The sequence below is a fragment of the Pleurodeles waltl genome, chromosome 3_1 (genome assembly GCF_031143425.1).
Source record: "Pleurodeles waltl isolate 20211129_DDA chromosome 3_1, aPleWal1.hap1.20221129, whole genome shotgun sequence".
Lineage (NCBI taxonomy): Eukaryota > Metazoa > Chordata > Amphibia > Caudata > Salamandridae > Pleurodeles > Pleurodeles waltl.
The window spans coordinates 1,459,521,080-1,459,542,280 of NC_090440.1; the positions used below are offsets into that span (position 1 = coordinate 1,459,521,080).

Sequence of the window (21,201 nt, forward strand, 5' to 3'; positions counted from 1 at the left end):
TAGTGATTCATTTTGAGATATCCACGAATGTGCGCTCGTTAAGCAGGTTTTATGGTAAGTGTATTTTTGCACTGTTTATGCGTATGAGAGTTTATCAGGTGTTTACTCAACAGTTAAGTGAATTGTGGATTCGTACTTGTGTTTTTACATTGGGTAAGGTATGCTAGGTTGGAACTTGAGTTTGCACATTGGTTAAGCGCATGGTGAGTTTGTGTTTCTATGTGTCTACATACTAGTGATGTGTCCGATACGGTGGGGGCGGATTGTTAAAGAGTGGTCTGGTTAGAATATTTATTTGCACGTATATTACTCAGGTGATAGGTTGTTCGATGTTTTGTAAAGATCAGTTTAGAGTACGTTAGGTAAATACTTGCATTTCCACATCTGTTAATCGTGACACATCACACTCTCTTGGCGTGCATTAACTATTGTGCAACCACATGTTCTATGCGTGGGATGAGTTAATTTTGGCGCGTGCATGTTAGCACAGAGTGTGATTGGTTACCTTTGCTGTTCTCATATTAGATGTCTATTGAGTTAGCCCTGTCCTTGCACATTGGTTATCTGTACAGTGAATGTACAGGGACCCTAATCAAGTGTGGTTGGGCCAGTGCTCTGCACACTCCTTGAATGTGTGACTATTTAGTGTACACTTTATGTTTACACATTCTTTAAGGCATACAATTTGCACATCGGCTACACGTGATGCGCTAACATACAGTATGTGCTTACATATTGGTCAAGCTTTTCCGGGTTAGTAAACATGTGTGACCACACAAGTTAATCATGTAGTAGGTTAATGCAGTGTGTGTTTACAGATCGGTTAAGGGTGTCATGATTAATAAGCACTATGGCACCAGTTCCCAGAAGTTTCTTGGCGTATGTGACGTGGTACTACATAAATACTATGTCACATACACATTAATGCCTATATGAATTGGCTTCTAATTGTTCAGCTTCCAGTTACTAAAGATATAAAGAGGGCACAGTCTTTTCTATTTGTATAAATTGTATAGGAACATTCCGCGAACGCTTCCATTTTAGATAGGATGGGGCCAGTCCGCAAAGGTAGTTACCATAGGAGTACAACTTCACCTGCTCATAAATGCCTTTGTGAACTGGTCCCTTTGGTGTACAAATCAGGTAAACGTGTGATGGGTTAGTAACCAATATATCTTTACACGCTGGTTAAGTCTGTGGCGAGTTCCTACACAGTATGTTTCCAACACTGCTAGTGCACGAGATGGTTTAGTTCTCCGTATGTGTTTACATATCAGTTCAGGGTGTGATGGGTTAGTAAACGGAATAGGTTTACACATTGCTTACTCGTGTGGCGAGTTAGTACACAGTCTTTCCACACTGCTTAAGCATGTGATGGGTTAGTACTCTCTATGTGTTTACATATGAGTCCGGCGTGTGATAGGTTAGTAAACAGTACTACAAATCAATTACTGGTGTGGGAAGTTAGTGCACAGTATGTGTTTCTATACTGGTTAAGCGTGTGATGGGTAAGTCCCCATATGTGTATACACATCAGATAGGCATGTGATGGGTTAGTAAACAGTATTACTCATTGGTTACTCGTGTGGTGAGTTCCTACACTGTATTTCCACACTGGTTAAGCATGTGATGGGTTAGTACTCCGTATGTGTTTACATATCAGTTCGACGTGTGATGGGTAAGTAAACAGTATGCTTTTACACATGGGTTACTTGTGCTGGGAGTTAATACACTGCTCTTGTTCCCACATGGGTTTAGCATGTGATCGGTGGGTACTCACTATGTAACTGCATATTAGTTAAGTGTCTTTGATTACTAAACACAATTTTTGATATAAATTATGCGTGTGATGAAGATTTCCCCATGAGGTGTTTGCACATTGGGCGAGTTATGGAGTAACATCTGAGTCTACACATTAGGTGTAAGTGTGGCTACTCGTGCGAGCTCATTGTCTAAGAGTGTGCATGGAGGTGGGGGAAGGGGGAAGCTTGGTAACTCAGCCCTTTCACTTGATAAATAAATAATTTGGCTCTGAAACAGAAGCCTCTCTCTCCTCCTATATTTTTTTTATATATTTTTTTTTTTAACATTTCAAAGCTAATAATATTTATGTAAAAATAAACTTTTTTTCCGAAGAGATGAGGTAATTCATATCGCAGGTACAAAGCTTTTCAGAAATCCACGTTGTCTTCTAAGAGCCAAGAGGCAGTTTTTTGGGAGCTCGGAAAGCTGATCCCAGGTGCTTGTATCAGGTGTGAGCCCAGCGGCCAGCGCTAAGCCGGGCCCACTGACACCCACACCAGAGAATGGAGTCTCTGGCCTCGGAGATGAGGGGTTACCTGGAGTGCCCTGTCCGCAGTATCTTTAAACACAGGATGTTGCCCTCCTCGTGTTTATTTCAATAAATAAATAAAACGGCAGTTGTCTAGAAACACCCCAGGGAAAAACAACATGGTTGCGCCCGACCCCAAACGAGGACAGTTTGTGAGTTAAACATCGTGTGACTCAGAATGCATGTTTTTATACGTACAACAATTGCCTTTAGCGCTCGGATATTGCCACGAAGTGTCATTTTGGTGTAATATATAAATACATAAATAAATACATGGGATCAATAAATAAGTAGTATGACCAAGGCCTTGGGTAGCTTTCTGCGATGTCTTTGCTTGAATAATACATGCATTCGTGGACAGTGTAATAGCACATTCACCTCACAGATGAGGGAGGTTTTTTCTTCAGGCTCGGATGACACACCTCCTGCATTTCATCTACTAGAGGTGCAAATAAGAGCTGTATTGTTCTGTCACATCTATTCAATAGGTACCCTGAGGACAGAATGTTGGTACCCACGGAATGAAGCACAGCAATAAATATAACCTATTGTTTTTGTAGCATTTAGAAAAGTCTGGCGTAAACTGCGTGCAAAGCAGACTTATGTGGTGTAGAGAAAAAACTCCTACAAGACTAAAACACGAGAAAATGATCTTTTAGATTATCCCCAAATGACGCTTGACCCTGTTCACCAATCTACAGGAAATTTTAAAGTTTGGGTGCATGAGTGAATTTGTTGCCAAATTTCCCATCAATTCGGCAAATGGCACTAAAGTTCCCCGCAAATCGAAAAAACATCAACCTCTATGGTTTATGCAGCTCTACCCCAACAGCCACTATTGCTGACTCTGTAAATTACATGGAATGAAGTACCCCACTACCACATGTTAGAAGAACACTGCAAGTCAGCATGGAGCCTGCGACCAAACAGACGGACAAGTGCGAGTTCCTTTTTAAGATCACTGAAGCCTCCATGTTAATACTTTCTGTTGTCACCCCCTGTGACGTCAGAGCAGTGTGGGGACTGCTGACACCACATTTGACAACAATCTATTGCTGGGCCCAGAATTTTTTCCTACAAGATAGAACGGGTTGGGGGTTGGAGTTGCGATTTGTCTTTCTTGCTAATCCAGGTATTCGGAAGAAAGATGGATCAGGGCGCTTGGGTGAGGATGTGAGGATGAAGGCAGTGAAGGGTGGAGCTAAGAAGTGCGTGTCTGCCTTGTGATATTTCAGGTAGCAGGTTCTTGTGGCTGCAAGAGGATGGGAGTCCCTGAAACATAGCTTCATATTTAGGCACATGAATGGATTTGGTCCCCGCACGCACAGCTGCAATAATGGGACATGATAGGATGGCAGAATACAGGACCCATCCCAAGTGGGCCTGAACTAAGACACCCCAAAAGTGTCAATGCATCTCGGAAAAAACTTCCATAAATATCCAAATGGTTGTGCAAATGAGCAAAAGAGAGCGAGAGTCCCAAGGCATTGTTGAGTCTGAACATTAATACGTCGCAGATTCTCCCAAGTCTTGGAGCTTTGTGCATCAGACATCGCTGGGTGAGCGCGACCTAAAAGGCATCCTGGTGGAGCAGCACCCGCAGCAAAGCGTCCAAAGCACCTTCTGGATCTCATGGTTGCGATAGGCATAGATGACTGGGTTGATCATAGAGTTGTAGGTGGCAGGAAGGATGGTTGCGTAGGTGTAGAGGGAAGGGTAGCTGTAGTCACCCAGCAGGCAGTAGATGGCAAAAGGCAGCCAGCAGGAGGCGAAGGTGCCCAGGATGACAGCCAGGGTGGAGATTCCCTTGCGTGTTGTGACGTAGTGTGAGGAGGGCAGGAAGTGGCGTTGCACAGCGATCTGCTGGGCATGCCGGCAGACGATCTTACAGATCTGAACATACAGCTGAAGCATGAGTGCAAAGATCATGAAGAAGGAGACAGAAAGGATGATGAGGTTGTTCTTGGTCAAGGGCCGGACAATGCTGCAGGTGGACGGGGCCTTCAAGCAGTTCCAGCCCATGATGGGCAGCATTCCGAAAGAGACAGAGGCTCCCCAGGTCAAAATGAGCATGATGTATGTCCGGGTCACTGTCCTCTCTGAGTAATAAGTCAAGGCATTGTAGAGAGATAGGTAGCGATCAATAGTGATAGCCAATAGGCTGCAGATGCTAGCTGTGAAGGAGGCCACAAGGAGGCCCACTGTGACAAGGCTCACCACCTCTGACTGGATGCAGTAGACAAAGGCAAAGTGGAATATGAGGCCCAGGCCTGCCAGCAGGTCTGCTGTGGCCAAGCTGCCAATCAACAGGAACATGGGCGTTCGGAAGGCCGGCATGAATGTGACAATAGCCACCACAATGGCATTTTCGCAGGCTATGAGGGTGCCGGAGATGCAGAGCACCACGTCCCAGGGGTTCAGTGCCGGAGGCTGGGGCACAGAGGCTAGCTCCAGGGACTTGCTTGCATTGCCTGGGGCAAACCAGTGCTGGAGAATCTCTGAGGGTGGTTGGGTTGAGTGTTCATTCATGGTATCCGAATGAGACCTGCAAAGGAGCAGAGATACATCAGTGAATGGTCAAACACATCACAGCACATTAAGACATTATTAAAGTTTATTGGTGTACGAGCATGTCAAGAAAGGGCCAATAACATCCGGACACTATGTGCTGGTCCCTCCTATATCAGAACAACAGAATCAACAAATAAATAAGAATGTCACCATGCATGGGCACCCTCTCTGTTGGGTTCCATCAATAAGTGTTCAATCACGTCAAGACACCATGTATGGGCACCATATATATCCGAGCAAATCAACAGATGGCAAAACAGGTGTGTGGGTACCTCTTGTGTCAGAGCATGTCAACTAATAGCAAAGAATATGAAGGTACCATGTATGGGCACATTCTACACCAGCAAACATCAACAGATGGACAACCACATCAAGATGTCATGAACGGGCACATCCTAGTTTGGAAAACATAATTGAATTGCAAAGCACATAACTGTATGACTAAGTGCACCATGTATCACGATGTATCATCACACATCAAAAAATTGCCACCCGTTTCAAGTCTTCCTGTATTGGCATCTTTGTTAATGAGAGCCATCAACAAATGGCCAATTAGGAGTAAACACCGTTCACCGGTTCCTCGTATATAGGGATAAGTCAATGAATGGCCAGGCATGTCAAGGTGTCATGCATCAGCACCCTGGGAAACATCAACAAAGGGCCAAGAACATCAATCAGCATAAGCCAGGACACCATTTATGGCCAATTCCCACATCAGGAAAATCATCAAATGTCAAAGGAAGTCATGACACAAAGACAAGGAGAAACACATAAGCTCATCTTAAGAATTATGACTGTCACCTACCTCATCGGAAATCCTCACAGAATAGTCAATATATTATGTACGGTACCTCCTACATCTGAACAAGTCCAATAACAGCCAAGGATATCAGCACATCAGGATGCACAGTAAGGGCACCACATACATTGCAAAATATGAATTAATGGTGAAGCTAATAAACACACCAATTATGCACCTTGTACATTCAGACCAGCTAGCAAAAGGTCTGGAATGTCAGAGTACTTTAGGGCACAATGCGTTTCACAATGAACGACTAAGCATGCCAAAGCACCATTTAGGGACACTTTCTACATTAGAACATGTGCATGAATGACTATGCTTGAAAAAATTGGTCATGTGACCAATTTGGGGCAAGGAATATTAGCTTTGTCATTAGGGTGACAGAGACGGACGCGTTTAGAGATTGGGGGTGCTGGGTAGGCTATTGATTAGCTATTTTCAAAGAACGGGTGCTACTTTTGTGGTTGCCTGTGTTGGATATTGACCAACTTTGTCATAATTTAATCTACTTCATCTGAGTACACTCGTTTTATCAGTCTTGGAAAGATGGAAGGCTGAGTTGGTTCTGGCGGTATAGGGGACCTGTAAGGTGTACATAGGGTTCAGCAAAGTTTACCAAAAATATTTCACTACTCGGAAATGTGCCTTTGCCTGACTTGTACTTTTAGGGATAAACACATGATGCAACCAAAAACTGTGACTTTGGAGGAAACCCCGTTATCGGTGAAGCTCTTTACTTTTCGGATAGTTATACTGATTGATACCTTGTTAGCTAAGCAACACCTACCGAATTGGATATGTTGTTTTTCGACCTAACAGGACATTGTATTACTTGTCTCGTTTTTTTAAATGTTTTTTTAAAGCTGGCTGAGAATTTGATGTCTGTTCCAGGAAGGGCGCCATGTACATGGTGTTTCCCTGCTATTTTCGATGGTGGAGAGCCTTAGCCAGGTGGGTGAGAGGGTGCCGCTCATGCTGCTGACATGTGCCCATTGTTTGCTTAACTTAGAAGGGGCTGGACACAATCTCTAAATACACAAAAACATGACTTGCTTTGGAGCAGCCAAAAATACTAAGAAAAAGAAAACACAGCAGTCAGCAAAATAAAAATAAAAAATCACCCTTGGTCCTTAAAGCAACACCAGCACCAAAAAAGTATTCCCAGTCACTTCCAGAGAAATACAAAAAAAAATCAACCTCAGAAAAACAATACCACCAGCAAACAAAACACCATCAGCAGCAGAAAATCACCTTAAAATCCTAAAGCAATTACAGACAGCACTAAAACACGCTCCTGGTTACAAATTAAACCGGGTATAAGTAGAACACACTCTTAGCAATATAAGCCGCTACCCCATTAGCAGAGAAGCACCCCAGAAGCAGAAAACCATCTGGAGATCCCGAAACAATCAACGTAATAGAATCAATACTTCCAGTAGCAAGATAAAACCTACAGAAACAGAAAACACTCACATCGGCAAAGACAAACTCCAAAAGAGGAACTACACCATTCATATACGTGCATTGCTGCAGCAGAAATATATACCAGGAAGCAGAATATCATCCCACACCTCACCTGCAACCCACCCAACAGACAGATACCTCAACAGAAATCTATCCCCTGCTAATGGAAAATCACCAGGTAGCTGGTGAAAACCCAGGAGCAGAGAACCACCCCCTGCAGTATGAAAACATGCCTAGTATTCCAAACCCACTACATACCTTATGCACTAAGTTTAAAGTCTGCGGACTACAGCCTGACCGCCTCAGGCGGGAGGTGTTTCAACAAGCGTGGGCTTTGCATCCATACACCCGCCCTTGTATTGGTCTGTCTGCTCTCACACTTTCCCATGACTCTCTGCTTCTACTCTCCTGCCTCACCCTCTGCTCCTGCTCCTCAGTCTGCTGCCCTTGCTCCCTGTTGTCGCTCTCTGGGATTAGTCACATCTTCGCCTTGTATTTTCAACTGTTACCCTTGCTCTGCACCCTCAGTTCTTGGCCTTGCTCTTGGTGTTTTTCTCACCCCTCTGACTTTCGTTACCCTTGCGTCTCCTCCCTTTCCATTTGCTCCTACTCACTGCTTTCTTATTCCTTCTTACTCTTCATGCTCCTCTCTACTGCAGCCTCTCCTTTGTCTGAACCCTTCTCCAGTGAGTGTCCTCCTCCCACTGCCATCTTTTCTCCACTCCTCCCACTTCTTTCCCATTTTCCTCTCATGTTCCCTTATTGGTGGCACGCTCCTCCGCTCCACCTCTCACCGCTCCTTCTCAGTCTTCCCCTTGCATCTGTGCTCTCCCCTTCCCATCACCTAACAGCTCTCTATCTTTTCTTCTGTCATATTCTCTCATTTCATATCCTTCACCCTGCTGTGCTTTATTGCTCTTTCACCCCTTGCTTCTTCACTCTCTACAAGACTCAAAGTACAGCGAAACCCCGGTATTCCGCGTGGGATCAGGGTGATGAATATAAATAATATAACAATATTCCCAGAGGATTCGGTTAAATATTTTATCTGTTAGTGACTGTGAAAAAAACAGTAAACATCTCAAATAATGAACATAAAAATAAAGAAAATGCCTGGAGGAGGTATATTCGGAAAGCTGACTAAATGTATTCTTGGCTAGTTGCTGATCCACAACAAGAATGGTAAAAGTTATATATAAAAACAGAAATAGTGAACAAAGGGTGCAGCATCTAGTGTCAGAAGGGGAGGTGAAGTAAAAGTAAAATTTAGTACTCTTAGTTATTGTACAAGAGCAACAGTTATCTTAATACAACTATCCAGTTAGATCAAGTAATCTGCCAGACACGAAGGCACATCACTGTTTCGACCCATAAAGTCTCATTTGTGATTGGGTCATCATCAGGACAGTTAAACAATGCTACTTCTGGTTGCCCGAGTGCTTAATTTGAACCACGGATTGACAGTAGGGGCCCACTAGCACTCTTTTTTGGGGACCAGCACTTATTTCTCCTCATCACACTTGGCCGAGAGCAGGAGAGAGAAAAACACTCAAAGTGGAAAGAAGGAGGAAGAGAAGACAGAAAAACTTGACAGATAGAGGAAGCAGGGATTTTCAAGTGTGAGATAAGGTTTTGGGGTATCTAACTGCAGAGTAAAGAGGCATGAGGCGGATCAAGATTACGCAGCCTTGGTATTTGGCAAACCATCCGATAGCACCAGCTTCAGAGCAAAACTTTGCACTTATTTGTTTACAAATCAAGCACCGGTTGGCACCATTCTGTAAAGGAGGCATATCCCCATTATCATTGTGCACCCTAAACTCAGAGGTGGCCCAGCATTATACTGTTGGATTCTGCCTACACCCTGGACATATCGGTGCAAGGGAGGGTCTACCTCAAAATATTTTCTTCTACTCCTGCATTTCTGAAACATTCCTGTTTCCATTCTGCCCTCCATCCGGTCTTTTTCTCTCCTCTCTGCATCCCCTTACCAACTGTTTTTCCCCTTTTCTGTTTCTTTCCTCTTTCCGATTGCTTTCGTCACCGTGTGTCCTCCATCTTCCTATTTTTCATGTCTAATAGTCTTTCTCCCCTCTCTACTCTTCATTCGTATTCGTTGCTCTAGCTTCTTCGCCTGACCAGTGTCTGCTCTTCCACTCCCTCCCACCACTCCAGCCTCCCACGGTATTCATTGATTTGCTGTCCTCGGAAAAATATTTGCACACTCCAAAGCTGCTGGCTTCTGTTTTTTTCTGTTCCAGGACAATTACATGTGAGCAGTTTGCAAGAAATGGTGCGCGCCTGTGTGTGTGGTAATCTTTTCATACAGAATATTCTAGCAACTACCAAAATTGGAATTTCTACAAAATCCAAGAAACCGAGAACGGGTAGGCAGTAGATATAGAAGTGACCCACTACACAATAGTAAAACATGTAGCGCAATGGTCAGACTGAGCTGGCCAATCAGTTCGCCGAAAAGGGGGGTCTTAAACGACAGCAGGCCCTACTTATATTAACAATATTGCAAAGTCCATGCAAAACGTGGATTCAAACACATCAACTATCAAAATATCTACAACACATAAATATCCCCTTAAATAACTACTGGAACCCAGATCGTGTATCAAACCCTCTCCTCGAGTACTCCAGGACTGGAGAAAGAACAATAAATCAACCCAGTCCTACAATAGAGGTAGGCATGGAAAGTGAATATAGGAGTTTGAGACAAGTCGATTTATTGTAGGTGTTTTAGTTACACTCGGTGCTTAATTTGTGCTTGTTGCTTCCGGTGCGGAGCACCAGCACTTATTTTTGAGGGCCGGTGCTTATTTTTCTGCCTCAAGCATTTACTGCGAAAAAAAGACACATATGGTAAAGACGGAAGAAGAGAAAAACTAAAAAGCGTCAGAAAGGGAGAAAGCAGAAATCTGCAAGAGTGAGCTGAAGGGGTTTAATGGATTGAAGAGGGCAGGGATGGCTTGAGGATTACATTGCTTCAGTATTCCGTGCTTGCACATTTAATTGCAGCAGCCACGTGTTTAAGAGGAGGGCTTTGGGCACCGGCACCTTTTTTATTTACAAATTAAGCACTGGTTACACTATGTTCTTTAAGTCCCTGTCTTCGCGTGGAACCCTTCTTGTAGTTTTCGGAACTGATGCTTAGCTCGAGCGTGTATGACGTCACACAACACTGACTATCAAGCCATAGTTTAGCAGACACTTTGGGCAACTCCACGTACTCTCGTTTTAAAACTCAGCTCTGAGGTTTGTGATCCCTTGCTGCTCTCTTAGAAGCTTGAATGAATGTTCTAGAATGCACCGTGACGCACTAATGGAACGACGCTACGTCGCGCACCCTCTCCTTGGGCTTGGTATGCATAATGAGCATAAAAGCAATATTCTCTCGATTATGCCTTCTAAAACGTCACTGCTAAGTCTTGCTCATGGGCACCTGCCTCATTGCAGGCCGTGGATTAGAAACATTGAGAGATAATGAGAGGGAAGGGCATTTTCGACCTGACACAAAATATTTCAGCAGCGAGCTTTTCGTATTATAGTAGGTTGTCGGGTATTTCATGGAGTTTGGTGGTCCTTAAGTCCGGTGAGATCTGAACCAATTGTGAGGACGGGGAGGGCCCCTTCCTGGTTTGTTCATTACGGAAAGAACGAGTATCGAGCTACCCACCGGTACTCCTAGGCGCTTGGAGGAGAATTCTTCCGTTCCGCAGTGCCAGCATGCTTTGCCCGGTAAGATAGCTCAGCGAGTGAATGAGACTCCTGCATAGATCTAGGTTCTGCTTCTAACATCCCGACAGAGTTGCGGCCGTCAGTCACATGTCAGGTGCTGGCAGACAGCACGTGCCGCACTTCCAACACAGGTGCATTTAAACAGCCTAGATGCTATTAGTATACAAAACCTGACTGTATTCCAATCTCTCTCACTTAAACAATTCAACAGTTAGATCAAGATATCGCCTAAGAGGCCAATTTATGGGTGCCCGGCAGGGTCTACTCCGACGTTCACTATTCCGAGGTCGATAAATAGCACTATTTGAGTGAGTGTTACCTTCTATATTTAAATACCATTAGTATCATTTTCGTGTAATGTAACGAGGATGGGGATCTTGGTGTTTATCAATAATAAAATTAACGTCATGAAGCGACCAGAAGCACTCACCTGATGCGATGCCGCAATAAGGAGGCCGCGCATGCACCTGCGGCGGCCGGTGCAGGCGGGGGCCGGGAGGGAAGCTAAGGCGCTGCCAGGCGTGAATGATGCTGGGCTCGGTTCAGGATGCAGGGCGCAGGGCTCGTGCAAGACGCCGGATGCCTGGGATGCTGCTTCTGCACTAGTGATGACTTGAGGCTTGTGAATAAGCTCTTTCGGAGTAACTCGCCCCCTCTCTCGCTGACAGTCACCCGCCCTTTCTATGTGACGTCAATGACAGACAGCGACCAATAGACGGCAGAGCCTGCAAGGAACGCATAGCATAGTAATCGGGCTAGAACTGGCGGATTCCATTCATAAAAAATACCCCTAAAGACTGGGCTGTCAGATGCAGCCCTCCACATCAGCCGTCTCCCCTCCTCCTTTTCCTCTCCTGCCGTTCCTGCATGCAGGGCATGGTCTGGCATCGCCGGATGATCTCACTGCACCAAGCACAGCTCGCATATACTCAACGTTATACCACAATTCACTGAGCCCTGATCTGCTGGACCAAACAGCAACCCCTCCCACAGCCCCAAATATTTCAATTTTCAATCCACACCATGGGGCATATTTATAATCTGTTTGCGCTGGATTTGCGTAATTTTTTTTACGCAAATTTGGCGCAAACCTAACTCCATATTTATACTTTGACGACCGACCCTGCGAACGCCAAAATTCCACAGTGTGCGTCATTTTCTGGATGCATGAAACCGCCTTGCGTCAATGACATGCAAGGTAGACGTTCCCGTCCAAAAAATGATTTAAACACCCGTGCGCCATATTTATCCATCCGCGCAAAAATGCCGCAAGGCTGGGAGGTGGAGTCGGAAAAAGGCACACAGCCCGATTTGCGTAAAAAAATAACGCCTGGGTCAGGGCACGCGTTAAAATGGGGCAAACACAGCAGTACTTAAGGAAAACACACAGAAGCAAAATTAGAGCTCCAAAAGGAAGACTTGGAGGTGCTATTCATCCAGCATGCATGAAGACGCAGAGCACAGGACAAACAGTAGCAGCTTCCACCTCACCAGCACGGACCTCAAAGGCAACGCAGAAGGCAGGAGAGGATATTCAGGACCAGGACAACCCTTCTGGGCCTCAGGGAACATGACATCATCCAGAGGTGTAGACTAAACTGGCAAGCCATACAGCAGCTGCTACGCAACTTTGAGCCACAGTTGACACCCAGCTTGCAGACACCCCACACCATTCCACCACAGACCAAGCTGCTAGCTGTCCTCCACATGTTGGCAAGTGGTTTTCAAACCACTGGTGCTCTTGTTGCCGGGATCTCACAGCCCACATTCTCTGTCTTCCTTCCCAAGGTACTGGATGCCATCATCTCCCTCACACCCGCCACATCAGCTTCCCAACACACAGCAGAAGCAGCAGGAGACAAAACAGGGCTTCTACCAAATCAACGGCTTCCCACACGTGCTTGGTGCCATTGACTGCACACATGTACGGATTGTGCCACCTGCTGCAACCGAGCATCTATACTGCAACAGGAAGCACACACACTCCATCAATGTGCAGGCCATTATGGATCACCGGGGATTGATCACCAACATCATGGCAAAGTATCCTGGGAGTGTACATGATTCATTTATCTTCTGCCACTGCACCATCAATCAACACTTCCAGGATTGATATATGGCAATGGCTTACTTGCTGGTAAGTACAGAAACCTAGTTATATACACACAGCACAGCAACCCTGTAGGACACACAACACATACACCACTACATTGACACGTGGCCACGAAGACACTGAGGTTGTGACACTACTAGGCATGTTTGATATCCTGACCCAGTGGGATACACACCTATGGACAAATGACAGTTCCAAATAACAACAGATGCCACTTCAGACCCACAAGGGACCTATTTAAAACTACATAGTGACAATGACATGGCCTTAACTGGCAGTACAACTTGGAAGATGAACCTTCCAACATCACATCAATAACACTCAATCACACACCCTTCCAAGCAATACGTACTGTGTAAGGAGTGTGTAATGTGTTTCGCTGCAGGTCAAACGCCAAGAGACACATAGCATGATGATGATGATAACTCTAATGAATGGGACATGGAATCATTGAGGCTGTACCAACATCTTACATCACTCCTTGGTTGACATTGGCCGCTACCAATAAGGAAGTGGACTGTGCTAAGAACACATATTGATGTGACAATAGTGCAAAGTGCACATTGCTACACATACGGATTGAGACATTTACACATATACACAACAGATGTACAGGCATATGGACCTTCTGACAATTAAACTTTCACCCCCACAACCAAGTTAGCCACCTTACCTGGACCAGGTTCAGTAGTGTAGGTACACGTTTGAACATGAGCCAACTCGGTGAGGGCACAAAAATAGGTTTGCATAGAACTTGTCACACATGGGATATTTGTGCATTGTCAATTGTCAACACTTCAGTGCTGCAAACTTATAGAGATGTGTTGCACAGTGTCACCTAGCCAAATCAAAGGGCCTCACTGTTGTTTTTCACATGCTATTGCATATGTTGAATTGGATGGGATGTTCAGGCCATATAGTGCAACCGTGTTACCACCACTGTGGAATTGATTCTGTGTGTGGAAGTATCATGTCACCCCAGTGAAGACACATGAACACCTCTTTCACATGACATAATGCATATGAGTACACAATGTATAGCAAGTGTACAAAAATACCGCTGAAATCCGGTCAATCAAACAAATACCAGTACCAGTTTAGATAATGAAACAACACTATGCTGATGTTACATCCTAGAAGCCTAGGATTCCACACATTAACACAAACACAGATGAGTCACAGACAACACAAGATAACAACTGCCATGCAAAGTGATAATCATGGTGCAAGCTCCATCAACATTTTTTCACTCATTTTCTCTTTCAGCTAATCAGGTGTATGGGATCCAGCCACGGATCATGACCTCATTTGCCAACCCAAGCACAGTATCAGAGCGTGCCTATAATGAGGCACATCGGAGGACACACACCATAGTAGAGAGGACATTTGGCATCCTGAAGTCAAGATTCAGGTGCCTCGACATCACTGGAGGCAGCCTCTTATATTCACCTGAAATGGTCTGCAAGATCATTTTGACCTGTGCCATCCTGCACAACATATGTGTAAGGAGGAACATTCCCCTCTATGAACCAGAGTCACAAATGCCTGAAGAGGAGAAAGAGGAGGATGTTGTCCATCAACATGAGGGGGACCATCCAAACACTGCAGCAGGATTGCGTCAGAGACAACACATTATACAAAACGTCTTTTAACTCTAGTCCCATCAACACTGTCTTACCATATGTCATTAAACACCTCATTTAATCACTAAATCATGGTCTGGGTAATTATTTATGCATCACATGATCCATAGGAATCACAATCAGAGTTTAGCCTCATGGAGCATACAGATTAGGATACTGAAAAAGCCACATCACATTTGATGGTTATGCATGTACACCCAACTTCACACACAGTGTAAATGACATATATCGTGTCCATTTCGCATTTGAAGGGCAATATCAGAGTAGCACAGCTATGGCACACATTCATGTTGGCAACATGGTTCATTGCAGCATATGGCACACAACTGAGACACCATCAGTCATAAGTTAAAAAACTGCTTCATACATGAGGCAGTGGATGTGCTATTGCATTGGTAACAGGAATGTATGACCAGACCCTTGACAGCAGTAAATGTGACATCATCTATCTCTGCAAGGAGCAAGTGTGACAAGAAGTCTATGTAAGCTGCAAATGGATAGCACAAGTGCCCCAGGTATGACAAGCATTTCTCACAAGACATGCCCTGTGCATGCCATCCCAGGTCATAAGTCCTGCCACAGGTATGTATTCAATCTCTCCCCACCCTTCTCTAGGGGGCCCTGTAACTGGACTATTTGTACACTTATAATCCTTCATCTACACACACCCAGACTCACATTCTGACTCCAGTGTGCTTCCCTCTTTAGTATGGCATGCCATAGGCCTAGTTCATCTGTCTGCATGGACTTCAGGTCCGAAAATGCACTGCCTGGTAGTCTGTAGGACCTGAAATCACCTGTCCATTGCTTCCCATGTGAAAGGTACTGTTGGCCCTTTGAACTTGATTCTCACATACAGGACTTGTGAGAGACTGAAGCTGCACACACCTGTGAGCACCTCCATGCTTACCAGCCATTTGACCCTGCACTGCCATTGCTGCTGCCTGGAACTGCTTAGAAGCTGCCATTTTTTGTATATCCTTTTTGTGCATTGCCGTATAAACCACTTGTGTAGCACAGCCCTTGGGTTATTGTGTAACGTTGCAGCCCACAGCACAAATTCAGTTTTTATTTTCCACAGTGTTGTTCCAGCGTTTCCCAGTCAGAGTCTGCACACTGTGCATTTGCCTTGTTCATGTTAGTCCCTGACAGAGCGTGCATCCTGTTGGCCTGATTGGTTCCTGTCTTTGTGTTACCATAGAAGTTCCCTGTGGCTACATTTGTCTCATAGTTGCTTTCCATGCCCTCACTTTCCTTCTGGGGAAGTGCGTCTGGTAGGTCTACGACGAATCCACAAATATATTTTATAGTGTAATCAGTTTACTTATCGTATCATGGTCTGGGACATGTATTCAAATAGGCTAATTCCGGCCTTATCCCTTGTCTGCGTTTCATGTATGCATGAGTGACAAACAGTGACAGTGTACTATGGCTCTAGGCATGGATTGGGTATGGTGCCTCCAGCACAACAAACAACGTTTGCTTATGTGCATGAAAGGACAAAACATGTTTGTGCCCTGACGGTCCACACACAGATTCACAATGGCTGCAACCCAATGATCGTGCTTGCGTGGTGACTAGCTGTCAGATTAATCAGCACAGAGGCACTGATGTTCCCTGTTGCAGTGGGAATTTTAGAGACTACCCTGTGTACAAATGTTGGGATGAAACCTGCCGGGTTCTATTTACTGATCCATTACATTTGTGAGCACACCAAGGTTGCCCTGTTGTCAGCCTCATAAAACTTCTGCAGTGCCATAGCTGGACTATCCCCATGTGTGTCGTCGATTCCTCTTTGGCTTTCGGTCAATTCTGCTTTGAAGGATACTCTGTTAATGCAGGGAATGGCTCCATAGACTCATGACTAGACCTGCATGTAAATGTGACAACATGGAGGCCAATAATGACACAGGGTACACATGGCCACACACCTAAACTGGACACCTTTGTGAAATTAACCACTGAAAATATGTGAAAACATGCAGCTTGGTCTGCTGGTCCTCCACTGCCACACAAGAAACATAGGTCATATATATATATGACTCAAACTGTGGAGTGACAAAACATTTTTGGATTGGTTTTGGGACACTGTGTCACAAACACTGTATCTACATAGCATTTTCAAATGCTTGACTCATGGGTAGTATACAAACAAGTGACCAGGATGTGGTATCCAACATTCCTGTACATGTGATGGCTTACTCATTGCCATTATCAACCGTCCTCTATGTATCCTGTGCATAGTTTGTCATGGGAGATGTTTTGTCCCAAAAGTCAGGGAAGTTCACACAGCATTAGATGCTACGTGTATGACAAACACACATCCTGACTCATTTCTACACTGAATAGCATCTGATGGTTATCCACATTTACAACATATGCATAAAAGCACATTAATGAAAGCACGTCTTGTGACGTTCACACAGAGGCCCAACAACAATTGAAATTGCCAATTCACAGACATTAACACAGAGGCCATGAGTGAATGTATTAAGTTGCATAGCCTTGCTATCCTCTATTGACTTACAACCTGCTGAAACTGGGTGATACCAATTTTTATTCAAAATGTTTGGGTAGCTGTTGCGTCAGTGAAGAGTGCTCATCCGGTACAACAACATGAGAATTATGGTCCGCAATAATGTGGTCTGCCACATGTGCCCAAACACTGGAACACACAATGCAGGTGCAAACAGCCTATCTCTGTACAGTTACAGCTTTCATTTACGTTAAAAATGAGAGAAATGACACAAACACAGTAAAAGACAGATATATGCGTTGAAAAATGACGCTCACAGCCATTATACATCCATTGGGCCCGAGCGGTAATTCCTACACTGTACCCCATGAAACTGGTTACCAATGAAAAATATTTGGAACTATGAATGCAGGGGAATTTTGAAGCTTTTGCGTCAAAAAGATTTGAAGCACAGCCAGTAAGCGTCATAAAATTTTCACGCATCATAAGAAAAGCGCACCGCATTTGAGACAGGAAGTGCTGTAATCGGATATCCTGGTTACAGAAATGGTACAGTGGGTGTACTTTCATTTTCACTTTGCAGTCTGTGATTTTTCTAGACTGTGTGGCTGTGCTGAGAGTTTTGTCTGTCCAAATTGTGCATTTGTCTCCTGTGTGCCATCCTATTTGTCATCTGTTGTTTTAGTAATTGTCCCAGTTGTTCATTGTAAGTGTGTTTTTGTCATATTTGGTGTCTAATTTTGTCTTTGTACTATTGGGAGTGTGTAGTGGGTATTGTTAGTTTGGGGATTGTTGGGCTGTTTGTGGGTTTCTTACCTTTCATTTTCCTCCCTCCTTTCCCTGTATTTTCCTCTGTACCCTTTCCTACAAATATTATTTTGGTCATGTTGGGTAGACCACGTCTGGGGAGAATGGGTGAGGAGGAGCTGGGGGCATTCATTTGGCTGGTGCGCCACTTCCTCCCACTGATGCTTGAGGCTGTTGGAAGGGTGATACAGGGGTATCACACGGAGGCGAGGATGCTCAGGTGGTCCAAGGTGCTGTACTATCTGTGGAGAATTTTCAACACACCGCGCAGTGACCACCAACTCAAGCACCGCTGGGCTGCCCTTGTTGCCAGAGAGCAAGACCTGCTGGACCACCTGGGTGTGGTAATTGGTGGCCCTGTTGGTGAGTACAATTCAGATTAATGTGCACATATAAATGCTCTGTAGTGACAGTATCAGATTTGTTGATATGCTGCATGCAATGTTTTTGGGCATGAGGAATGCAAGTTAAATATACAGTAGCCCTGATTTATACAATATTTGCTACACATTACTGTCATTTTTTGACGCAACAGCTGCATAAACTTACAAAACACAACTTGATCTTGTAAATTAGTGCTACTTTGACGTCAATAGATGACGGGAATGCGGCTCAAACATATGTTTCATTCATGGTCTGTGAGTGTACCAAGAAAGAGATGTATTTCACAAGCTAAAGCAAGGAATTAATGTGGTCCCCAATTATTTGGAATACATGTCTGAACTGTATTCCTGGTCATACGTACAACGTTATTCCTAACCACTGGTAATATCTTAGGCTGATACTTTGACTTGCTTTGTGCCTCAATTAAATTAGAAATGGATGTCAAAGTAATGCACATGGGTTCATATCTACATGCTTGGTGCTACTTTCCATTGCTGTAGCATAAAACATGAAGCAAATGCTACAAATTGAGGAATACAAAATATCTGTGGCCCTCTGTTGATTGTCCCTGTGTGTTTTAATTTGCCTTGGGCACAATAGCTGGAACAGAGCTGATGCATTTGCCATCTGTGTCACTTTATAGCCAACCTGGGATACCTGAAGTTGGTGATTGCATGGTCACAATTTATTACTTGCAAGATGTTGTGCAAGGGACACCTGACCGATTCCACCATACATATAAAGTGCCCAAATACTTTGCTACTTTACGTTTGGTACACCCCTGCTGATCTAGTGCAGCATATGTACAATAGCTAACTTCCCAGTATGAAGGCTATCACAGACATTGGTGTATGCTAAGATCAGAAGACCAGCATTCCTGTGTCTGCTGCCATTCCCAAGGTGCATACAAATTGAAACCTACATAATCAAGATTGCCACAGTAGGAAATTTGCTTAACCATGTTTCAATAATGGAACAGTGTCAGTTTGTTGTATACCCGCAGATCACCCAACTTGGTAATGTAAAATGATGAATGTGGCTAACTGTGAATTCCTATACCCGATATGGGTACACAGGGCAATGAGTGACACATTTCAGGTGCAATGACTACACCTGTGCCCATGCATTTTGTCACTGATGACCAAAATAGACACTGTCAGCATATATTTATTTGTTGTATTAAGTTAGATAAATTGCCAATCAATGTTTAGCATCAGATTGTCATCAAGTAACACACACAATCCCTGCCATTATGGTGTCATAGGAGGCATATCTGGCTCAGGGTACACTGTCAATGTAGCATATGTAACCTACAGACCACACAGGCCCACTTGTAATGGACCATAGAAAGCATAATAATTCATGAGCTAAACTCAACCCACATGAGCATCACACAGTAACTGATTGTCCCTCGATGCACAAGGCACAATACCTGAGTGACTGGTATTGCAGCACACCAGGAACGTGGCTTTGCATGTCTCTCATAACAACAGATGAATAATTGGAGTACACTCTATAAATTAATCTGCAACCAATTGAAGAATCATGTTTGTCACCACATGATTGTTAGGGCCAGTGTATGTGTGCATATGTGTGTGTATCACTGGAGTGACAGGGTCAATACATGTTTGTAGTGGTATGTCTGTTGGAGTGCCATCATGCCTGAGGGGCTGGACCATCAGATATAATGTCACACACAGTAATGTTTTCTTCACAGTGTTGTACAGTGCACAGACATTAAGCACATTTCACCCTTCCATGTGTTACAGGTGCCCCTGCCCCCTACACAATTGGAGAAATGGCTCGATTTGCAGGCCTAGACATATCCAGTAAGTGTTGATATTTCAGTTCTGTGTTGTGTTTGCAGCTGTTGTGTGATTGACTCCTGTGTGTTTGACACCTAGCAAGGTATGATGTGCTGGAACATGATCTGATATATGAGTTAACTGGAGTTTGACTTTTTTTGCCATGTTTGAGTTGGACAATCAGTGGCGTAGAGTCATCCTTTGGGATTGTAGTGCAGCGCTGTAGGAATTGCCATGTGACTAGGGTGACATTTGTTGTTACATTTCTTGTAATTAAATATTTGGAGGTAGCCATTTTCATGATTTAGTCAGCAAGTCATACCCTGAATCACACAGAGCAGGGATGCTGAAGTATTACCCACAGACTTGAACCTCCCTGTTAACTAAAGAACATGTAGGACTGTATATTTGACTTCATAGCAGCATCTAGCTCCACATGTTGTGCTACGTTTATGTGGCACTTGAGTAGAATATCATAGTTGTGCATGCAGATCAAGCCCAGATGGGTGCGTGCATCTATGTGCTTGTTGTAGGACAGGTATTGATGATATCAAATGATGTTGACAATTGTTAGGAACATAAATGTGGATGTGATTGTACAATGTTTGTGTCTATCCTAGTTGGACACTCTCCTTACCTTTGGTGGACTGACTAAACCCATGGGCAGCTGTCCAAAGCTTCCTGGCTGTCCTTGATGTTTGAAAGTATGTGTTGCAAGCCCATCCCCCCCAGAGGCACAGGCGTAGGGTTATGAAATATGTGTACCTAGGTGTGAGAATCCAAGTGTAGTACACAGACATGTTATTTAGCAATTCATTTGTTCCAACCTAGGATACTCCCATCCTGGCAATTCCATTTACAAATCACAGATCTTGTGGCCCTTGATTGTCATCCAGAAGATAGTCATTAGTTGGCCTTTCACATGTGGAGGTCTTGTAGCATTTGTTATGTGACTAATGGCAGAACAATGATGCTTAGATCATTTAAATAGGTACACATCTTTTTGAGCATTGCTGTGCTGTTAGATAGGACATGTGTAGGCTGCGTTGGCATGTAC

The 21,201-nt window shown here is 44.2% G+C and overlaps 1 protein-coding gene across 1 annotated transcript; it reads right to left on the bottom strand.

Moving 5' to 3' along the window:
- Nucleotides 1–2,247: 2,247 nt before the first annotated feature.
- GPR3 (G protein-coupled receptor 3) lies at nt 2,248–4,863 on the bottom strand. Its single transcript, XM_069225043.1, has one exon. The coding sequence runs from the start codon at nt 4,859–4,861 to the stop codon at nt 3,878–3,880; it is 984 nt and encodes a 327-aa protein (XP_069081144.1). The 5' UTR covers nt 4,862–4,863; the 3' UTR covers nt 2,248–3,877.
- Between the last annotated feature and the right edge of the window lie 16,338 nt (nt 4,864–21,201).